The sequence below is a fragment of the Vigna unguiculata genome, chromosome 4 (genome assembly GCF_037176805.1).
Source record: "Vigna unguiculata cultivar grain cowpea cultivar isolate G323 ecotype 2 chromosome 4, ASM3717680v1, whole genome shotgun sequence".
NCBI classification, from domain to species: domain Eukaryota; kingdom Viridiplantae; phylum Streptophyta; class Magnoliopsida; order Fabales; family Fabaceae; genus Vigna; species Vigna unguiculata.
Window position 1 is genome coordinate 9,562,442 of NC_140795.1, and position 23,721 is coordinate 9,586,162.

Here is a 23,721-nt window from a genome sequence, read left to right on the forward strand (position 1 = left end):
TCCCTTTTAGTGTCTGTCCGACCGCTCGCGTCGTATGACACATATTTTCAAGTAATTCAAAAATACCAAAAAAAAAATACAATATTTTCAAAGTACAAAAATATCAACATTTTCAAGCAAAAAGTCTTTTTTTAAGAACTACGTGATCCTTGATTCTCCCCTGTGAGATACGTAGGAGCAAGGCCAGTCCTTGTCAGGTTCACCTCCAAAAAATTAAATCATTTTCCCAATTGTTTTCCAAATCGTTTCTCTTAAAGAACTACATAACCCTGATTTCTCATTTTGAATGAGAATACGCAGGACCAAGGTCAATCCTTGTCGGGCCCAAAAACTTAAAAAATATTTTTGTTTCTTTTTAGCATTTTTGTCTTATTATTTTTGGGGAAATTAATATTTTGAAAACCACATCAACTTTGCTTTTTTAATTAAAGGTACCACCCTCGGGCGGGCGGGGTAGGGTGCTAACACCTTCCCTACGCGTAACTGACTTCCGGATCCAAAATCTAGTTTTTCGCAGACTTGTCTTATCTTTATGGTTTTCCATAGTTTTCCAGAATAATTATGGTGGCGACTCCCAAATCTCTTTTCAAACCTGTTTTCTTTTTCGGTTCGCCTTCCCGTTGCGATTCCGGTTGCGACAGCTGGCGACTCCACTGGGGACGCTAGAGAGTCAAGCCATTTAATTAGATATGCAAACTTGATGTGATTTTTCCTAATGTTTTCTTTCCCCCTTCTTTTATTTGTATATTCTTGTCTTCATATGTGTTTGTATATATTTTCTTTTTGGGTAAATTGTGTGTGAATTATTTTTGCTTATGTTGATAGATGTTTTGGAATTGCTCTATTTGCCTGGGAAGTTTCTGGCTATTCTGCAGGTGGGGTTTTGGTATGCATCAACCTCCCTTCACACACACATTGTGCATATCATGAGTGGGGCCCTATACCTGGGTCTGTGTAACTTAGAATTAGAGGGGATTGTGTAGCAGTGCGACAGTGGATGAACATACCAAGTGGTCATTGTGAGAACTCCAACTAGAGTTTGTTTGTTTCCTTGGTACGCTCACTCCTTATTGTATACCAACTGTTGTGGGAAATATCATGAAGTGAGCCATAACTCTAGTGATCTTGATCCTTAAGTTTAGGGAACCATCCCGGTAAGCGCATGTACTTCACCCTAGACCTTAAGCGCCAAACCTCTATTAAGCACAAAGGGAGATTGCTTGCTTTAATCATCATCTGTTTGTGTGCTTAATGTACATGTGAATAAGTGCCTATTTAGGCGCAATCACGCATAACATTTTTATATCATACATCACATCTCATGAAAATAAGCGCCTCTTGAGGCATAAACATGCATTTCATTATGTCACTCTGCATTCATGCATTTCATTATGTCACTCTGCATATCATGCATGATGTTTCCAAATACTTGTATCACATTTCATCATCATATCATGGGAACAAATGCCTCTTGAGGCACATGCATTACATCTCATGTAGGTTTTTGTTTTTAATTAATTGCATATCATGCATGGTGCTCTTTAATCGCATCGACATACAAGTGAGTAGGTGCCTCTTGGGCACAAACTTGCGTTGCAATTGTTGTTTTTAGTCATAGTGGCATTTACATAGTTTTTTTAATCCATATCATGCATCTCACCTCATATGAATAAACCGACTCTGCAAAAGAGAGGAAGGAAATAAAAAAGGTTGTCACATTTTGAGTCACTTATTTTTCTCGCAAGTCATCAAATTCACTTCTTGAAAACAAAAGAGAGAATAATGGGGTGTCACGCTTTTCTGGGGTCAAATGTTTAATCAAGAATAACGACTTGACTTTTTCTTTTGAGATGTTCGTGTGCGCATGGTTTGAAACAGTCCATCCTTCGGCTTCCCTACAATGAAGGATTTGTCCTATCAAAATTGACATTACCCAAGTTGATAAACATAAACCCTTAGAGTTTGCAAATTTTCTAAGTTTATCCTTGTCTACACTTGTTGGGTGGTCCTTGAATCCATCGAGACAAAAAAATTTCATTAAAAAAAATGGAAAATGAGAAAAGAAAATAAAGTTTGCTAGACTCAAAACCAAAAAAGGCAGTTTTGGCAAAAAAAAAAAAACATGCTTTGGTCAAATCAGTAGGTTGAATGAATAGATAATGTTTGATATCATATCTTTTGAAACATTTGTCTAATCTGCATAGCATGAGATTTTCAAACTCATTCTTTTTTTTTCATTACATTTTCACCATAAAGCCTACATTTTGAATTTCATGGAGGATCAACATAAAAGGGGCACGCTGGCCTGGATAGACTGCGAGCAAATCTCTTAGCTTGAAAATAAAAATAAAAAATGTCTGCTAGACTGAAAACCTGAAATGGTGGTTTAGGCAAAAAAAAAAGAGAGAATAAAAAAAAGAAAAAAGCAAGGGACAAACTTTAACATGAACCATTTTTTTTTCTTGAGTTAAAATTTCTTGAAAGAAAAAATAATCATGTTTTGGAAATGATGTGTCGCCATGTTTCTTTATCATAAAACACAAAGTGTGATCCTTTGTTACCCCTTTGAGACTTAAAAGAGCAAATATTTTTCTTACCTTGAACAAGGGTCACCTCACATTGATGGTTTGCACTCTTGTTTGACAGACGGTTCACCCATAAAAAAATCCATCAGAATCAAAAAATTTGAAAAAGACAAAAAAAATGATGATGATGATTTGGTTACATCAAGAAGAAACAAAAAAAAAAGGAGAATCGATGTTTAGAAAAAAAAAAGAGAAATGGTGAACACATAAGAGGCAAATGAATTTATGATGCATCATTATTCAAAGATCATTCTTCCAAGATACCATCACATCTTTTTGAGTTTTTACTATCCACATTTGCTTTCATACCCTTAGCATTGACCACGATACAAGCATAATAAAGCCCACACAGATCCAAGACTGATTGTCGATACCTTTCAAAAAGTTTAAGTCATGGAAATCATTTTGACGTGCTGAAAGGTTTGTCCCTAATCAAAAAAAAGGGAAAAATAAAAATTGAAAAATAGGTTTTGAGATTTGCTTTCAGTGATTCAGACAGTTTTTCATTAGAATGTGCCTAAAGCTCCTTAAAATAAGCCTGGTTAATCAATTAGATAAGGGGCATCCTCCTTCGTTGTTTCATTCTCACCCTCTTCATGGATTTCATCTTCATTTCCTACCATATCCTCTCCTCTCAGCCCAAACCTTGTCCAACCTTTTCATACAATTGTCCAACCTTTTTCTCTAAAATCCAAACTAGACAGTTACTTCATTTCACCATTCATATGACTTGTCATTTATTCCAAGATAGGGCAATTTCACCCTAACCATCATGGGTACACTAGGGGCAATGTCTAGAGTCCTTATCACATTTTAACCTCTTCATGCCTTACTATAACTGGGGCAGATCAAACACAATCTGTGTGTCAATCCAGGTCCTCAAATCAGAGAAATATTTGAAGTCCTCTTAATTTGTCTAACCCTTTCATCAATAAATGGGGAAGTCAAACATATTTTGTACCCTGAAGCCAATCCATACTCTCAAGTTGGGCCAACTTTTGAAGTCCATATCATTTTCTTCATGTCATCAATAGTTGGGGCAAGCCCAAACATACTTGGTGCCCTGAGACTAAATCAAACTGGGTCAGCTCCCTAGTCGGTCCTCGTCATCTCATCCGACCCCTTCTAAGCCATCTAAAATTTCATACATGTTGTTTGGATAATGCTTCAAAAGAAATAAAATAAAAAGTTTTTCAATAAATTGATCAAACCAAAGAGTTGATTTCAAAAGTGAAGAAAAAATGAAAGAAAAATAATGTCTCGTGAAGAAGGGAACACCTATTATCTAACCGAAGGCAAGTGAAAGAAAAATAAACCAACTGGGGCAATCCTTTTCACCTAATCCCTTCCATTTCTACTACCCCTTTTGAAACAACAGCCCTCGTTCATACCCTTTTTCCATACACCAAAACTGGGGCAATTTTCGGGATTCTTGTGTTTTTCAACCTGACATTCACATATTTCTTCTCCTTTGAAGGGTGTGTGGAGACAACATGCCTGCACGACTATCTTAGTCCCCTGCACACTCTTTCCAAACATTTCTAGCTTTCACTCACTTGTGAATTCAAACATGCGTGCACTAATATCATAAAAGAGAAAGTCAAAGATGTACTCATTTCAGATGTTAGACCTCGATAAATGTGGCATTCCTCACTTTCATGAAACATTGAAAATAAATATGAGTTTGATGATTGCAAATGAAACAGTTGGCTCATACTTGCATAGAATAATCAAAAGACAAAACACAACCAACATTGTTTTCATCAAGCATTCAACTTTTGATGCATATCGGGGTTACGACACCCTGATCCCTGCACCAAGGTTACGACACCTTGTTTCTCATGCATATCACTCACTTGTGAATTCAAACATGCGTGCACTAATATCATAAAAGAGAAAGTCAAAGATGTACTCATTTCAGATGTTAGACCTCGATAAATGTGGCATTCCTCACTTTCATGAAACATTGAAAATAAATATGAGTTTGATGATTGCAAATGAAACAGTTGGCTCATACTTGCATAGAATAATCAAAAGACAAAACACAACCAACATTGTTTTCATCAAGCATTCAACTTTTGATGCATATCGGGGTTACGACACCCTGATCCCTGCACCAAGGTTACGACACCTTGTTTCTCATGCATATCGGGGTTACGACACCTTGATCCCTGCACCAAGGTTACAACACCTTGTTTCTCATGCATATCAGGGTTACAACACCCTGATCTCTACACCAAGGTTTTGACACCTTATTTCTCACGCATATCGGGGTTACGACACCCTGATCTCCGCGTCAAGGTTACGACACCTTGTTTCTCACGCATATCGGGGTTACGACACCCTGATCTCTGCGTCAAGGTTACGACACCTTGTTTCTCTTGCATATTGGGGTTACGACACCCTGATCTCCGCGTCAAGGTTACGACACCTTGTTTCTCTTGCATATTGGGGTTACGACACCTTGATCTCTGCACCAAGGTTTTGAGACCTTGTTTCTTGTGCATACCGGGGTTACGACACCTTGATCCCTACACCAAGGTTACGACACCTTGTTTCTCATGCATATCGGGGTTACGACACCTTGTTTCTCCTACATATCGGGGTTATAACACCAATCATTGCACCAAGGTTTTGACACCTTGTTTCTCCTACATATCGGGGTTACAACACCCTAATCATTGCACCAAGGTTTCAATACCTTGTCTCTCTTGTTTAAGTCAGGGTTTTTATGCTCTGCCAAGGTTCTACACCTTGTTTTCTCCTTATTAAGTTGGGGTTTCAACATTCTGTCAAAGTTTCAACAACTTGTTTCTTCTCTTTGAAAACATGGCTACCAATGTTTGAACGCCTTGTTAACTATCTCTTGCAATCATTACTGCATTTCAAAATAAGTTGATTTTCATCCTACATATCTCCACAACAATGAGTTTGATCATTGAAAAGAGAATAATTGACTCTAGCAAAAATTTTCAAAAGGTAGAGCATAACAAGTTTTTCATCATGCATTCATGCATTTCATGATCTTGATCTCTACAATAATGTTTTGATCCCTTGTGCTTAAAAATAAGAAAACATGCTTTCTATCATGCATAACCATTTGCATGTCATATCATCATGTCGTGTGTTGACACAAGATTTGAAAAGCAAAAACCTTGACATCGTGAATAAGCGAACATTTTCATGCAACATACATCTTCAACCATTGTTTCTTCTGAAGGAATCAATCTACAAAAATCATCTTGAGTTTTCTCAAATTAAGGATCATCTTCAAAGACCTATATATCCTCTAAGCCCAGTTTCGTACTGGCCCACCAAGCCCAGTTCCGTACTGGCCCATCAAGCCCAGTTTTGTCTGGCCCACCAAGCCCAGTTTCGTACTGGCCCATCAAGCCCAGTTTTGTACTGGTCCACCCAGCCCAGTTTCGTACTGGTCCACCAAGCCCAAATCCGTATTGCTCCACCAATGGAATGGTCATTGATTTTCTTATGTTTACAGCAAGACCCTCTCCAATGGAATGGTCATTGTTTTCTTTCCTTACATCAAGACCCTCTCGAATGGAATGGTCATTGATTTTCTTATGTTTACAGCAAAACCCTCTCCGATGGAATGGTCATTGTTTTTTTTTTCCTTACATCAAGATCCTCTCCGATGGAATGGTCATTGTTTTTTCCCTTACATCAAGATCCTCTCCGATGGAATGGTCATTGATTTTCTTATGTTTACATCAAGGCCCTCTCCGATGGAATGGTCATTGATTTTCTTATGTTAACATCAAGACCCTCTCCAATGGAATGGTCATTGATTTCTTTGTCACATTAAGACTCTCTCCAATGGAATGGTCATTAATTTTTTTGTCACATCAAGGCCCTCTCCAATGGAATGGTCGTTGAATTTTGTCACATTAAGACCCTCTCTTCTGGAATGGTTGAGTCTTGTTTTCACTTTCCATATCATGAGCCTCTTCACGGAATTGGTCGCCAGATCCGTGTGAATCGATTTTTACTCATCTTTTTCCTCTTGAAAATCTGGACAAAATTAGTGTCTTTATCTTTACTTATCTTTTAATGCAATAATTTGAAAATGTCACATTTTCATATTATCTAATAAAATCTAAGTAAAGAGGGGCAGCTGTCAACACCCAATTTTGTCCGGGTTATTTTTATTATTTTTTTTTCTTTTCATCTTATTTTACTTTTATTTTATTTTATTTTTATTTTTTGTTTTATTTTTTTATTTTGTTTTATTTTATTTTATTTTATTTTATTTTTATTTTAATTTGTTTTAATATTATTTTATTTATTTTTATTTTATGTACAATTTTCTTTATTTTCCTTTTTTACTTTTTATTATTTAATAAAAAAATAAAATGAAAAAAAGAAGACCAAGAGGTTAACGTAAGGTCTCTGATGGTTATGGGTGGTAGCTAGCTGGCCATGGTCATGATGGCTGAAGAAGGAAGGAACAGGAAGCAACATCTGCTTTCAGCTTATCCCACGTCTCGAGGTGGGAAAGGAACAAGGCAAATGCACAACAAATATCATCAGAGATCCCTTCATTCAGCAGATTGGAACTTCTTCACTCATGGAGGCTTTCCCGCATTCTGTTCTCTAAAAAACAAAAACAACACCTTCATCCTGACATTCTCAACACCACATAACCCAGCCCAATACCACCGTGAATCATCATCACCTCCATAGCCTGTCAATACCACTTGCATCATCACCACCTCCATTAACCATCATCACCGTCCCCACTCTTCTCCATTATCATCTTCCATCACCTTCAACCTGCAATCAGAAAAATCAAGCAAACCCACTTCACCGCCACTCTTCATCTTCTTCTGATCACATACATCAAATCAGAAATGGAGAAATAGGAAAAAACAGAAACGGCGGCGGCGATGCCGCCGGCGAGTCAGAACTCTGAACGGTGGAGTGTGATCGCGTGACGTTTGCGGACCTAGTCACAGTGTGACTGGCACGGTGGTGGCGAGTGGCAGAGACTAGGACGCCTTTCTCTCTCACGGGAAGAAGAAACAAGAAAAAGTGTTGATTCGGGAAGCTTGGCAGCACCGGCGGCATCGACATTCACGGCGGTGGTCACATATGCTTCGTTAGCGGCATCATGAAGGAGAAACAACCTCTGTCTCGCGCGTTGGAGAAAAAGGGCGAAAGAGATGCGCCGCCGATTAAGCTCCTGGTAGTGGTCGACGTTGTCGCTAGGGCGCCCTCGCCGGCCGGAACGGGTGCAGCGTAGGTGGGTTTGTTTTGTTGGTGCTGTGAGGCAGTGAAGTTGTCTGGCCGTGAATGAGGGTTGGTGTGAAGGAGAAGAAACTCTCTTTAGAGTTTTGCTTTCTATGTTTAAGAGTTATTTTTGGGTTTAGGTTTAAATCTGCTCCCATTAACTTCCTGCACCACCATTTTTAATATTCTCACCCTTCTGTGTATTGTTTCAGGTCTTATTCTGTGCACCCCCTTTTTTCCTTTATCTTGCACCCCTATTTTAATTTTTGCTGCGAGTACCCCTGATATTTACTAACCTCGCACCCCTGCCTCACTTGTTTCATACTTTACTCTGCGCACCCCCTTTTCCTTTACCTCACACCCCTGTTTTAATTTTATCTACGAGTACCCCCTGATTTTACTAACCTCGCACCTCTGCCACCCTTGTTTCATGTTTTACTTCGTGTACCACCATAGTTGATAACCTTGCACCCCTATTCATGTTTATCTTGTTTTGGGCCTATGTTTTATGTTTACTTCATGCACCTCACACATTACTTATGCACCCTATTATTATTATTTTTTTTTCTTTCACTTTTGTCCTTTTTGTGATTAAATTTTATTTTATCCCTTTTTTTGTTATTTATCTATTATTATTTTTTCCCTCTAAAAAAAAAGAGAAAACAATTTTTTTTTATTATAAAAATTACAAAAAAATAGAAAAAAAATCTAAAAAATGAAAATATTCTCTTTTGTTTTATTGTGTTTGTCCGGTCGCCCGCACCGTGTGACACTCATTTTCAAAAAAACCAAAAATAGTTTTCTTTCTTTTTCAGTGTCTGTCCGGTCGCCCGCACCGTGTGACACTTATTTTCTAAAAAATACCAAAAATAATTTCCTTTCCCTTTTAGTGTCTGTCCGACCGCTCGCGTCGTATGACACATATTTTCAAGTAATTCAAAAATACAAAAAAAAAAATACAATATTTTCAAAGTACAAAAATATCAACATTTTCAAGCAAAAAGTCTTTTTTTAATAACTACGTGATCCTTGATTCTCCCCTGTGAGATACGTAGGAGCAAGGCCAGTCCTTGTCAGGTTCACCTCCAAAAAATTAAACCATTTTCCCAATTGTTTTCCAAATCGTTTCTCTTAAAGAACTACATAACCCTGATTTCTCATTTTGAATGAGAATACGTAGGACCAAGGTCAATCCTTGTCGGGCCCAAAAACTTAAAAAATATTTTTGTTTCTTTTTAGCATTTTTGTCTTATTATTTTTGGGGAAATTAATATTTTGAAAACCACATCAACTTTGCTTTTTTAATTAAAGGTACCGCCCTCGGGCGGGCGGGGTAGGGTGCTAACACCTTCCCTACGCGTAACCGACTTCCGAATCCAAAATCTAGTTTTTCGCAGACTTGTCTTATCTTTATGGTTTTCCATAGTTTTCCAGAATAGTTATGGTGGCGACTCCCAAATCTCTTTTCAAACCCGTTTTCTTTTTCGGTTCGCCTTCCCGTCGTGATTCCGGTTGCAACATGTTTAATCTCTAACTAATTAGCTACAACTTAGCTACCATATTATGTTGTATCTAGTCCCTCACTAATTAGCTACAACTTTGCTACAATATTTGTTTGTCGCTAATTTGTCTCTAATTAGCGAGGGATTAGCGAGTAAAATTTTCCCTCGCTAATTTCCCTCGCAAATCAGCAAATTTCTTGTAGTGTACTCTCACCACTTGAGTCAATACTCTCTACATGAAACTAACTGACTCTTTAGGCTTTAGGATGTAATCCTTACTTGAATCCTTACTTAATTATATACTGAGGCACCACCATGAAACCTTACTAAGAGGTTCGTAGAATTACGTCCTTTACCTGAGGCACCACCATGAGCTCTCTCATAGAGGGTCATTGAATTACGTCCTTACATGAGCGAGACCTCCTCGCCTGAGCGAGATGTCTCCTCGCTCAAAATGTGAGGTCATCGTTTGAGCGACAACGCGAGCTAAAGCCTGGGAAGGTTCCTGGTACTCTCGCTTAGGCGAGACCTACTCGCTTGGGCGAGAATATTGGGTTCCTTCACTGTTCGCACAGACAAGCCAAGAAATCACCAAGAAAATAGTACTAGGCCACAACCAATTCAATCTCATACAAACATAAACATCAATCAAGCATTTTAAATCAAGAATAACAGTCAAACATCAACATATTACATAAATGCGAAAACCCTAACTTCCCTTACCTGGAAAATGCTAGCAAAGGACACAAGCGCCTAATAGAGGTTTACTGCAGCTCCAGGAACAGTGTTGCAAGCTGGGAATACTAACACCAGAACCCAAAAATGAGATTACTACAAGAACTCTAGTTGGAACCACGAAGGATAAGCTGGAGAATAAAGAGTATGAGTCGAGAACTAACTTACGTGGAGCAGAAAAGGGTTGAGCTAGCTTGACAAAGAATGAGAAAAAACCCTAGCAGAACTCTACGTTTCAGTTGTGAGAGGGAGAAGGGAAACTGTTTTCTGAAAAGTGGTAGAATGAGAGTGTTAGGACTGATTTAGGGGTTTTGAGCACCCTACGGGCCAACTTTTGGCCCAACTGATTAGGACAAACTCTTAAACATTGGGGCAAAAAAGTGGGTCTTACATATAGTATATCCAAAAAATTATTCATAATTTTTATTTTATTTTCATCATGTATTTGTTTATGAAAATAAATTAGAAAGGTAAATTTGAAGGAATTGTAGAAAGTACAACATAAATCTATATAATCTCATTTTCATTTTTTTCCTTCCAAATCCTCTCATTTTTATATCTTTAAATCCAAAGATAAAAGATGGACGAACAAGTAAGGCAATTTAATACTTTTACTCGGGGCAAGACAAAGAGCGCCCAGTGGTATAGTATATCCTAGAATTCAAACCCTTTCATCGATATCATAAATCATAATAATTCCTTAACCGCGTCGAGTTCCTTAGATTTTCTCTTTCCTTCACATTTGGACAAGACACGCCACATAAATTCTAAGTGCACATTATTACGTCATACCTTCCTTGCACTTTCCTATTCGGAAACCTTCCCACCCCAACATACCCTAATTCCTTAACCTTCACTCACACCATTGAACCTTCATAAAAAACCCCTCATACCAATCTCATTCAATCATGTCCAATCCAATTCAATTCCTCTCTTCTCTATCCTATGCAAAATCATATCCAAATAAAACCATTGTCGTTGTCAAACCCCTTCTTCGACAACTCATTCAAAATTCCAAAATACCCAACAACACCACCCAATTTAGTCTCACAATAATCACTCTTTGTTGCTTAACCAATTCCTCTTACCAAAGTCATACCTTCTCTAGGGCTTGTTCACTTGTAAAAACTCTTTTTTTCGTTTAAGTGAATTTTTTTATCTCCAAATTATACTATTATACAATTAATATAAAAAAAACACCATACTTTCAAACAAACGCGTACTTATATCAAATTCAAAAATCGAAGTTAAGCTTCCGAATATTGTCCTTATTAGAAATTTTGCTAAAATATTAACAAAATAATATAATATTGCAAGCAGAGATTTAGTCAACAACCTAGAAATGTTGAAAAAACTTAGACGCAAGGTTAGCACAGCCATCACAAGTGGCCTTAAGAAAGGGTCCAAACCCTATAAAAACCCATCATCACCACCACCAACACCTTCATCTCCATTACCTCTTCCATTACTGTCAGTAAGAACAATGTCTCATTCTAGAAAACATTCTCCTTTTCTGTTTCCGCATGCTGATTCCTCTGTTGTTCCTGATCCCTCCAACTTCTTCTCCCCAAACCTTCTCTCAAATCCACTCCCCACCAACTCTTTCTTCCAAAACTTTACCCTGAAAAATGGTGATCAACCTGAGTATATTCACCCTTACCTCATCAAATCCTCAAACTTTTCTCTCTCCCTTTCATACCCATCTCGCTTCTTTAACTCCTCCTTCACTTACCAGGTCTTCAACCCTGATCTCACCATTTCTTCCTCTCAAAAATCCCACCTTTCCCATTTCAACCACACCATCTCTTCCCACAATGATCTCAGTCTCACTTTGGACATCCCTTCTTCCAATTTGAGGTTTTTCCTTGTTAGGGGTAGCCCCTTTTTGACATTCTCTGTCACTCAACCGACCCCTGTTTCGATCACCACTATCCACGCCATTCTCTCCTTTTCCTCAAGTGATTCCCTAACCAAGCACACTTTTCACCTCAACAATGGCCAGACCTGGATTTTGTATGCTTCTTCGCCGATTAGGTTGAGTCATGGGCTTTCTGAGATCACTTCTGATGCGTTTTCTGGCATAATTAGGATTTCCCTGTTGCCTGATTCTGATTGGAAGCATGAGGCTGTGCTTGACAGGTTCAGTTCCTGTTACCCTGTGAGTGGTGAGGCTGTGTTTTCCAGGCCATTTTGTGTGGAGTATAAGTGGGAGAAGAAAGGGTGGGGCGATTTGTTGATGTTGGCACACCCTCTCCATCTTCAGCTTTTGGCTGATGGTGGTTGTGAAGATGTTAATGTTTTGAGTGATTTTAAATATGGGAGCATTGATGGAGACCTTGTTGGTGTTGTTGGTGACTCATGGAGTTTGAAAACTGATCCTGTTTCGGTGACTTGGCACTCTATCAGGGGTGTGAGAGAAGAATCCCGGGATGAGGTTGTTTCCGCGCTTGTGAATGATGTTGAGGGGCTGAATTCATCTGCAATAACGACGAACTCGTCGTACTTTTACGGGAAACTGGTTGCAAGGGCTGCAAGGTTGGCTTTGATAGCTGAAGAGATGTGTTTTCTTGATGTGATTCCTAAGGTTAGGAAGTATTTGAAGGAAACCATTGAGCCGTGGCTGGAGGGGACTTCCAGTGGGAATGGATTTCTGTATGATAGGAAATGGGGTGGCATTGTTACCAAACAAGGGTCCACTGATGCTGGTGCTGATTTTGGGTTTGGAATTTACAATGATCACCATTATCATTTGGGATACTTCGTTTATGGAATTGCAGTGCTTGCAAAGATTGATCCAGTATGGGGTAGGAAGTATAAGCCTCAAGCCTATTCTCTCATGGCAGATTTTATGACATTGAGCAGAAGATCAAACTCTAACTACACAAGACTAAGGTGTTTTGACCTTTATAAATTACACTCATGGGCTGGAGGGTTAACTGAGTTTGCAGATGGAAGAAATCAGGAGAGTACCAGTGAAGCTGTTAATGCATACTATTCTGCTGCATTGATGGGTCTGGCTTATGGTGACACACACCTTGTTGCAACTGGATCAACTCTCACAGCATTGGAGATTCATGCAGCTCAAATGTGGTGGCATGTGAGACAGGGAGATAATCTCTATGGTGAAGATTATGAGAGGGAAAACAAGGTTGTTGGTGTTCTGTGGGCTAACAAGAGGGACAGTGGACTATGGTTTGCTCCTCCTGAATGGAAAGAATGTCGGCTTGGGATTCAGTTGTTACCATTACTTCCCATTTCTGAAGTGTTGTTTTCCAATGTTGATTTTGTGAAGGATCTTGTGGAGTGGACAATGCCAGCTTTGAACAGGGAAGGTGTTGGAGAAGGATGGAAGGGGTTTGTTTATGCACTGCAGGGAATTTATGACAGTGAAGGTGCATTGCAGAGGGTAAGAAGCTTAAATGGTTTTGATGATGGAAACTCATTGACTAATCTCTTGTGGTGGATTCACAGCAGAAGTGATGAAGAGGAATATGGTCATGGAAAACACTGCTGGTTTGGTCATTACTGCCACTAGTATTGTTTATGATTTTCAGGTATTCAGAAAGAAATTATGATAGTGTCTTACATTGTACATGAATAAATCTCTGTATATGGCTGATGTTTGTTTCTTACAATTTCTATTTGGTAAAATCTGTGTGTTGTGTGGACTTGTGCAACCATTCTCTGCCATCCCTGATTGTGTCATGAGGACATTATGGTTTAAGCTCTTTAGTTTTTAGCTTAGCATCTTGCCTTCACTTTATCATTGTGATCTTTTGCATTTCCATTTTGAAAAGTTCAGGCAGCTGTTAGCTGATGAATGCACTCTATAGTCTAAACTTGAATGATGCACGGATAGATTCTGTGTATCGGATACGACAAAAATCTATGTATATGAAAAATGTAAAAAATTCTTAAAACATGATAAATATATCAAGATAAAAATTTCAAATTATTTTTAAAATATCTTAAAGTATTAGGCATATATACAGACACCTATACAAATTAAAATATAGGTGCATAATAGACTCTAAAAGCATCAAGGTTATCAGAAAATAACAATCTGTTTTTGACTGAAATGCATTTGGTTTGCTATGAATTTGAGTCTGAATAGGTTTGATATAGGAAACATTACAGATTTAGGCTTAAGATTCATTGTCTTACCATGTATAAAATGCAGCTGATTCTATGATGTCTGTTTTCAACAAAGATAACTAAGTTATATAACTTTTTTGTGACAACAACTTGTCCTCAATCTGTTGCTTTTATTCTTTTCATTATCTGTGTATGGAAATGCTAGATGATGTTCTTATCTTTCAAAGCAAAACTATTTGTTTGTGCATAATTTTTCATTACATCATTCTAACACATACCAGTTTGATCTCTTAATTGTATTCTTAGAAGTTGTAATCTGAATTGGAGCTTAATGATATGTTGGGATCCATGTAACCAATTTCAACTAGCTGATGAGACTTCATTGTTGTTACTGTAATCTTTTTGTTGTTATAAACGAAACTTCTTAACTAGGTGGTCTCTTCATCATTGGTACTGTTTCTTAGATCTGAAATTATTCTAAATTCAGTCATCATTATTTATGGGGATCAAAATTGAAGACTTCTAAGCACCAATTTTCAGCTCTATAAATAGAAAACGAAATTTTATTTGCGTATTGGTTTAAAAACTTCTTTTTGTACATAAATCACATTGATAATAAGGTTGTATATATTATATAGGTATAGGTTGGAAATAAAAACGAGTTAAGTTATTCCTATACTGTTTGACTTTTAAAAGTTTGATATTAAGGATGTTTGACTTTTACCACTTAATTTTAATATAAATAGCAGTATTTAATTTTGTAAAAATATTTATATTCAATTAGTTTTAATCTTATAAAAAATGATTAAAAAGATATATTTCAATTATTAAAAAAAAAGGACAATACTAAATCAAAGAAATATAAGTAGAGAGTAAATTGAATCAAAGAGACGTATATGAGAACTAAATTAAAATAAGACAATGATATTTGGTAGTCATATTGACGTGTGACATTGTCCTACCATGTGGCACTAACAATGTTATGTGTCACATTAGGGATCTGATGTGATAACCAAAATTTTTTGCAAAAAATAAAAATAAAAAAGTTAAAAAAATAAAAAAAAAAAAGAAAAATCACATATTGATACGTGGTACGTCGTTAATGATACTAGTAATTTTTTTTTAAAAGGACCTAATTAATATATTTTGTTAAAAGTAGTGATGTAATTGACACTTATTTAAAAGTGGAGACCAAATTGATAAAAACGTCTAGTAAAGTAAAGTAGAGACTTTCCATGTAATTAAACCTTTAAATACAAATTAAAATGGGTATAATGTTTTATGGGGTACAGGAAGAAAAAATGGACGTTTAGGAAGAAATGACCTTTCTACTAGTATCTTTCGGCCCTTGTGTATTTCTCAGACTTTATCACCCTGAATCATTTTGAAGATGGGAATTTCTTTTTGCACCTCCAATATATTTCTTCTGCAAATTTATAAATTCAAATTTTTTTAACCTTATTCTTAAAAAATAACTTTCAGAGTCTGTGATCCATAAAAATATTTTTTGGCATAGAAATGTTTTATTTAGATTCTGCAATTCAAAATTCATTTTTAACTTTTGGATTATACAATTGGATTTCTTGACTTGACTTCTAAATTATGTTATCTGAAAGTCATGAGTAGTGATGACAACGACAAGGAGGCTAGCGACGACTGCAATAAGGGAGTGACGACGTCAAGGAATTTCTTTCTCTGCATTCATGGTTTTTCATGTATTTAAACAAAGTATTGGAAAAATCTAAATTGTTCATGCTTTAAATTTTTAGATCGTAAAATGAGAAGTTGTACACTCTAAAACACATTTTTGAATCCAAATCCAGAAATGCATTATGAAACTTCAAATTAAGTAATTTAAAATATATTTTTGCATCTAGAAATAAATTCTTAATTTTTTGGTGAGATAAATTAGAATGTATCTCTAGTAATTTGGAAATGTATCTAAATAGTTGACAAAAAGAAGAAGAATATGGACATCTTCTTTCAATAAGGTATTTTGATGATGATAATAACTTATGAAGAAGTATGGATGACTTAATGATGATACATGGAAAAATAATGAAGACATTAAAGACTTGTTGTTTAGTTGTTTAGGTTTCTGTATGTTATTTAAAGTATTTAAATTAGTATGTCAAGAGTCCAAAGGCAAAGCTCAAGTAGTAGAGCACTAAGAATTTTATTTATTAACATAACTCATTGGAGTAATTGATTATTCTTAGTGATAATCAATTATCTGATTATCTCAGTTGAAAGTGATTTTTGAGAAAAACTTTTGTGATGATCGATTATCACTACTAATCGATTATCACCTATTAATAATAGATTATCCTGGCTGATAATAAATTATCACAGCGAGTTAAATGTTTTTAGAAAAATTTATGTGATAATCGATTATCACTTATGATAATCGATAATGATAATTTGTTGCAGTTGTAACTTAACTTTTGATATATTTAACCTAATTTCTAAATAAGCTTCTATAAATAAAGTGATAGGCTTTCATTTCAAAATACAGAAGGTAGAGAAGTCTAAGATACTTGAGAACTCTTTATAGGAAGGCTTTGAAAAACCTAGTGTGGGTAGAACGATAACTTTCATCAAGTGAGATCTTGAGTGATTGAGTGTTGTTGCTATTACTAGGAGAAGTATCATCCTTTGGGTGATTCAAAGGAGGTGTTTATTTCTTGTGTGACTCAAGAAAAGTGTTTTTATCCCTTGTAAATAAGGGAGGTGTCTTCATCTCTTGTGTGATTCAAGAGAGTGTTTTCTAAACATTAAATTTTTTTATCTGTGATTGTATTTGTGATTTCTTTTAGTGATTGAGCTAATCTTATTGTTGAAAGATTAACAACTGGACATAAGATCTTTCAAACTCGTATAAATACATTGTGTAATTTTTTTTCCCTATTCTCTTTATTTTATTGTGATGATTAAAATAAAAAAATAATAATTTTAATTGATCTTTGATTAAGAGGGAAACTTTTGTTCAAACGATAGTCATTCCGCTGCTTAATTATAACATAAATTGTATAATAAAAATACATTTTCAAATTATATAATATATGATTATATTTTGGATTGTACCGTATGTTTTATTGTGTAATTTAAAAATATATTTAGATTGTACAATTTAAAATATATTTTTAGAGTATGTAATCTGAAAAAATATTATTATTTAAAATTGTTAAATCCCAAATACATTTTTATATCCAAAAACATATTCTAGATTATTTCTATAATTCATAATATATTTTTGAATTGCACAATTTAAAATATATTATTTTAAATTACTTAATTCAAACTAAATTTTTAAACATATAAAATGGAATAGATTTCAACTTTCTGCAATCTGAAATGAATTTTAACCAGTGACAAATTAAAAATTGTAGAAGTGAAGAAAATATGGTGTGAAGAAAGAAGTTGCCTTGCATATAGATAGGTATCTAAGACAAGTGTTGCTGGGTGTTAGTTTTTTTATTTTTATTAAACGATGTGATTTCATTTTAAAAAGAAATACATAAACTTTATCAATTATCATATGTAAAAGTGCTGAAACTCTGTTTTTTTTTTTTTTTTAATTTACCTCCTTGGTGATATAATGCATAATTGCATAGGAAAATATAAAGCTCTCAAACTCTCTTTTGAATTAATGTTCTTAAAAATCTTGAAAGAGTTATACGACTCAATTTTATTTTTTAAAATTTGTGTATTTTAACTCTAAATCATGATTGTATTACGAATAACGAGTATTTGATTAAGATTAGATAATCGATTATTGACTAAACCATTTTGACTAATCGAAGGGACCCTCGCCTCCTCGCCTAGGCGAGATCCTTCGGCCTGAGCGAGGTGCTGGGCGAGGCAGGGCGCAATGTGATTGTTTTCTTGACTTGGTTGGTGAATGTATGGCTTGAATTTAAGTATTGTGATGAGAGTATGAGATAAATGAGTATGCATGTGTGAGATAAATCATGAATTGTGAATAATGGGTTGGTACGAACTTAGCATGAACATTGTATGAGATGATTCATGAAATTGAAATGATGAGTTTGGTATGAATTCGACATGAGACATGAAAGGGTTGGTATCAATGTGGCATGGTAACGATATGAGATATTATGGGTTCGAGAATAAGGAGTTGGTATGGCTTGGTTGAGAATACGAAGGCGATGAATCATGAGAAACTGTATGAGATGTATGTATATATTTGTGTGTATGCATGTTGAATCTGTTTGGTTGATTAAGGAAGTTTGGTCCGTGTCAGTGCGTAATTCTTTGGGATTCTCTAGGTGGGATTCCCAGGGTCATGCTTCAGTGGTCGGGACGTAATTCCATGGCCCAATTCCATGGCCCCTGTTAGTAGGTGTCCATGGTGGTGCCCCATCTGTATAACTAGGTAAGGATTCAAGGTAAAGTTGCATCCTGACACTCTAAGGAGTTAGTTACTATCTTGTGTGACGTTTCTCTTAATTTCGCTTAATAATTAAATGAGACGTTACATATGAAATATTCAATAATTTACCTTCATTTGTTCTTTTATTTTCTTACAAGATTTGTTGAAATTCTAAAATCTTGTATGATCTATCATAAGTGAATTGTTAAAATTCAAAATTCTAAAAGTAGATTCTCCATAAAACAAAAACAACATTTTGTAAGGTTACAAAAAGAAAATACAAAGCTGAGTAGATTTTTTGTCTCGATATTTAAGTAGTTATTTAATGTGATTTTTCTTAATTTATTTTTCAATTCAAATCTCATTTTATTTTAAAGGAGTTAATGTGATATTTTTGTAAAATGTGTATGTAAACTAACCATGTTTATGACTTTGAGAGCTTCTCTAACGGCATCTGTTTCTACCCTCCTGAGAGACAATTATGGAGGTGGGATGAGTTGATATAAAATAAATCACATTAAATTATTTTTAATAAAAAAATAAAAAAATTATTTTGAATAAACTCCCTAAATATTAAAAAAAAAAACTATCAAGCAAAAATACAATGTACCTCATCAAATGCCAAAACAACCTCATTATTCCATCTCTTCCTTGCACATTCAATCACCAGAAACCTTAAACTATCTTTCACTGATCCCTACCCCATTTTCTGCACTCAAGCATAATAATGGAATCATTTCTTTCTTTTTGACATTTTTCTGTTTCTTTCTATGCACACTCATAAGAACATTCTTATATTCTCTTTAAACAATCCCTTTCTTCACAAATTTTCAAATTCCTTGCTTTTCCTCTCAGCTTCATTTTTCTCTTCTATATAAATCACAGTAACCAACCCTTTCTATTTCCATTTCCAACTAACATAACCTCCACTACACCCACTTCCAAATCTAACTCCAAACTCACCATGTTTAAGAAACTTGGAAGAAACATCGAAAGAAAAATTACAAAACCCTTCAAAAATAAACCACGACCAAGACCACCACCTCCACCTCCACCACTTCCCTCATCTACACCACCACCTCCACCGCCCCCTCCGCCGCCATCTACGCCGCCATCTCCGCCACCATCTCCTCCGCCACCTCCTAAGCAACCAAATGTTCCATTTCTCTTCCCTGAAGCTGACTCCACAATTCTCCCTGACCCTTCAACTTTTTTTGCTCCAAACCTTCTTTCTTCTCCGCTCCCTACAAACTCTTTCTTCCAAAACTATGTTCTTCAGAATGGAGACACACCTGAATACATTCACCCTTACCTCATCAAATCCTCAAACTCCTCTCTTTCCCTCTCCTACCCTTCTTTCACCTTCAACTCTTCTTTCATAGCGCAGGTTTTCAACCCTGAAATCACCATCTCCTCCACTGACAGCAAAACCACGCCAGGCTCACACGCCAGGCACGTGATCTCTTCCTTCAGTGATATGAGTGTTACCTTGGACATGCCCTCTTCAAACCTCAGGTTCTTTCTTGTCAGGGGAAGCCCTTTTGTGACAGCATCAGTGACATGTCCCACACCGCTTTCCATCACCACCATGCATGCCATTCTTTCTCTTTCACCCAATAACTCCCTCACCAAACACACCTTGCAGCTCAACAATGGCCAAACATGGCTCATTCACACTTCCTCCCCCATCAGTTTAAACCATACCCTTTCTGAGATTACTTCTGGCGAGTTTTCTGGCATAATTAGGATAGCAGTGTTGCCTGATTCCGACCCTAAGTACGAGGTAATCCTCAATAGGTTCAGCTCTTGTTATCCTGTCTCTGGGGATGCAGCATTCACAAATCCATTCTGTGTGAAGTATAAATGGGAAAAACAAGGGTGGGGGGAGTTGTTAATACTAGCTCACCCTCTTCACCTTCAGCTTTTGAATGATGGTGAATGTGGTGTTACAATTCTGCATGATTTGAAATTTAGAAGTATTGATGGAGAGCTTGTTGGTGTTGTTGGAGACTCCTGGTTGCTGAAAACCGATCCGGTTTCAGTTACCTGGCATTCCGCAAGAGGTTTAAAAGAGGAATTTCACGAAGAGATTTTTTCAGTGCTTTCTGAAGATGTGGAAGCTTTGAATGCGTCGGGAATAACAACAACATCATGCTACTTTTATGGGAAGATTATAGCAAGGGCAGCAAGGTTGGCATTGATAGCGGAAGAGGTGGCTTTTTTCGATGCCATACTTATGATTAGGGATTTCTTGAAGGAGATCATTGAGCCATGGTTAGATGGAACTTTCAGCGGAAATGGTTTTCTCTATGATGGGAAATGGGGAGGGATTGTTACTAAACAAGGGTCTCAAGATTCAGGAGCAGATTTTGGGTTTGGTGTTTATAATGATCATCATTACAATTTGGGGTATTTTCTTTATGGAATTGCGGTGCTTGCAAAGATTGATCCAGTTTGGGGAAGGAAGTACAAGCCTCAAGCATATTCACTTGTGGCCGATTTCATGAACCTGGGAAGAAGATCAGACTCTAATTACACTCGTTTGAGGTGCTTTGATCTGTATAAACTGCACTCTTGGGCAGGAGGGTTAACTGAATTTGCAGATGGAAGAAATCAGGAGAGTACTAGTGAAGCTGTGAATGCATATTATTCTGCGGCATTGATGGGTCTAGCATATGGTGACACTCAACTCATAGCCACTGGATCAACACTTGCAGCATTGGAGATTCATGCAGCTCAAATGTGGTGGCATATGGGAGAGGGACATAAAAATTTGTACGAGGAAGATTTTAGCAAAGAGAACAAGGTGGTAAGTGTTGTGTGGGCTAACAAGAGAGATAGTGGACTATGGTTTGCACCTGCTGAGTGGAGAGAGTGCAGGCTTGGTATTCATGTTTTGCCACTGTCTCCTATTACCGAGGCATTGTTCTCAGATGTTGGTTATGTGAAGGAACTTGTGGAGTGGACAGTGCCGAATTTGAACAGAAAATGTGTTGGAGAAGGGTGGAAGGGGTTTATCTATGCCTTGGAAGGAACTTATGATAAAGAAAGTGCATTACAAAAGGTAAGAGGCTTGAAAGTGTTTGATGATGGAAACTCAATGTCTAATCTGCTGTGGTGGATTCATAGCAGGGGTGAGGTGGAGGAGGAATTTGGTCAGGGAAAACAATGCTGGTTTGGCCATTACTGCCACTGAACATTCTTAACTTTAAACCATCACCAAGTGTTAAGAAGGTGAAAATTTTAGTGGCTAATGCTAAGATCTTTCAGAGGCACCAATGTTTTAGTGTGCAAGTATGTAACATTAAAGAGTGTAAAGATAGAGTTAAATGAGATATTTTGTGTGTCAATATGCAGCATATTAAACAATGTTGGTCAATTTTGGGTTAGTTATCATCTGAAAATATTTGACGTTATACTTTTAGGAACCGACTTTAGTTATATTTGTATATATAAATTTCTTTTGATGTTACACTCCTCTGTTTAAGCTTCAACTGATTACACCAAGAGGCTGTTCTACAAAAAAGAAAAAGAAAAAACTTCTAAGAAAGTGTTTTGTCTTAGAAATGGCTCTCCTCAAAAACTTCTAAGAAAGTGTTTTGACTTAAATATATAATTTACGAATAAATTTGAGTTTTCTCGATTAACTACATAAAATTAATCATAATTGTATAAACTTTTAAAATTTTATAAAATTACAAATTGACCCAATATGTTCAATAATAATTGAAAATTGGTGCTTAAATAATTTTTTTTTTTGTATTTTCAACTCAGTTCTCGAATATTTTTAATAATTGTAATTTAGTCCATTGCTAATTTTTTTAAGTACAATTAGGCCTCTGGTTAATTAATTATGATGATTTTTGAAAATATTTCATAATTTCAATGAAAATTATTTATTCAATATATAATTATTAAATTTATAATGATTCTTATTTCTTATTTGATTTCTATTATGTATTTTAAACTAAAGTTTTTAGTATTTTTGGATTTCATCAATAATTCTGTTGCAAAATTCATCAATAATAAAGTTCACAAAAACTTTTCTAAAATCTCAAAAAAATAAGATCTAAATAAACCATCAATAATCCATGGAGATAGACGTTAGAAAGTGTTAAAAGTAATTTGAAATGTTTTTTTTTTATTGAAAAACATGATTTTAGGTTTACTAAAGTGTTAAAATAGAAAATTTGTGTAATACAAAACCATGAACTCAAGCTCATTGTTTGGTCCTAATTGAAAGCAAAAAATTTCTTTCTCCACCCCAATATTTTCTTATTGCACATCCATATGAAAGTTAAAAAGTCAAATTTGCTCTCCTCTTCTTCCCTTCTCCTCCCTACAACACCTCCATACTTTCCTCCACCTCCACCTCATCTTCTTCTTTCACCTCCATCTTCACCCCATCTTCTCCCACCTCCATCTCTATCTCCATCTTTTTCCACCTCCACCTCCACCTCCACACCATCATCTTCTTCCACCTCCACCCTAATATGCACTCACAAGTATCCATTAAAACAAATGGAAATATCAGAATATATGAAGTGTAAGGAAGAATATGGAAATCAATGATGAAAGACGTGAAATGTAAGTTCTAGATTTCATAATATATGTGCATTTCGGACTATGAAATCCCTAATACAAAATTACATTACGGATTGTACAATCCAAAATGTAATTATACATTACTCATTGTATAATCCGAAATGAAAATTTTCGTTCCAGATTGTACAATTTGAAATATTTATGAATTACACAATTCGTAACTATAATAACAACATGAGTATCATTGGAATTTTAAAAAATATAGGGGTGCATGAATAAAATAAACGGGTGTAAGAAGAAATTCTCTTGAAACCTATATAAATAAGTGGACTGATAAGTCTCTAGTTCCATAAGTCTATACAAATACTTAGTTTTGCTTATTAATGCAAGCTAACCAAGGATCAATCCGCAAATATAACAAACAATTGAGTAATTTATGAGTATGTGATGTGTTTTGGGTGGAAAACTTAGTAACACTAATCTAAGACTACATAAAATGAATGCAACCTAAAATGGTGCTAGACAGAACACAAACTGTTTGATGAAAATTCCAACATATAAGACCTAGATGTTCAAATCTGTATAAAATTTCCTAAAACTCCTACTTCGAACTAAAACT

At 35.9% G+C, this 23,721-nt stretch overlaps 2 protein-coding genes across 2 annotated transcripts; both read left to right on the forward strand.

Moving 5' to 3' along the window:
• The first annotated feature begins 11,009 nt into the window (after positions 1 to 11,009).
• Positions 11,010 to 13,827, forward strand: LOC114181874 (glucan endo-1,3-beta-D-glucosidase-like). Its single transcript, XM_028068489.2, has one exon. It carries the CDS (start codon positions 11,412 to 11,414, stop codon positions 13,602 to 13,604), a length of 2,193 nt encoding a protein of 730 aa, XP_027924290.2. The 5' UTR covers positions 11,010 to 11,411; the 3' UTR covers positions 13,605 to 13,827.
• Positions 13,828 to 19,479: 5,652 nt separating this feature from the next.
• Positions 19,480 to 21,936, forward strand: LOC114181658 (glucan endo-1,3-beta-D-glucosidase-like). Its single transcript, XM_028068169.2, has one exon. It carries the CDS (start codon positions 19,522 to 19,524, stop codon positions 21,751 to 21,753), a length of 2,232 nt encoding a protein of 743 aa, XP_027923970.2. The 5' UTR covers positions 19,480 to 19,521; the 3' UTR covers positions 21,754 to 21,936.
• The last annotated feature ends 1,785 nt before the right edge of the window (positions 21,937 to 23,721 follow it).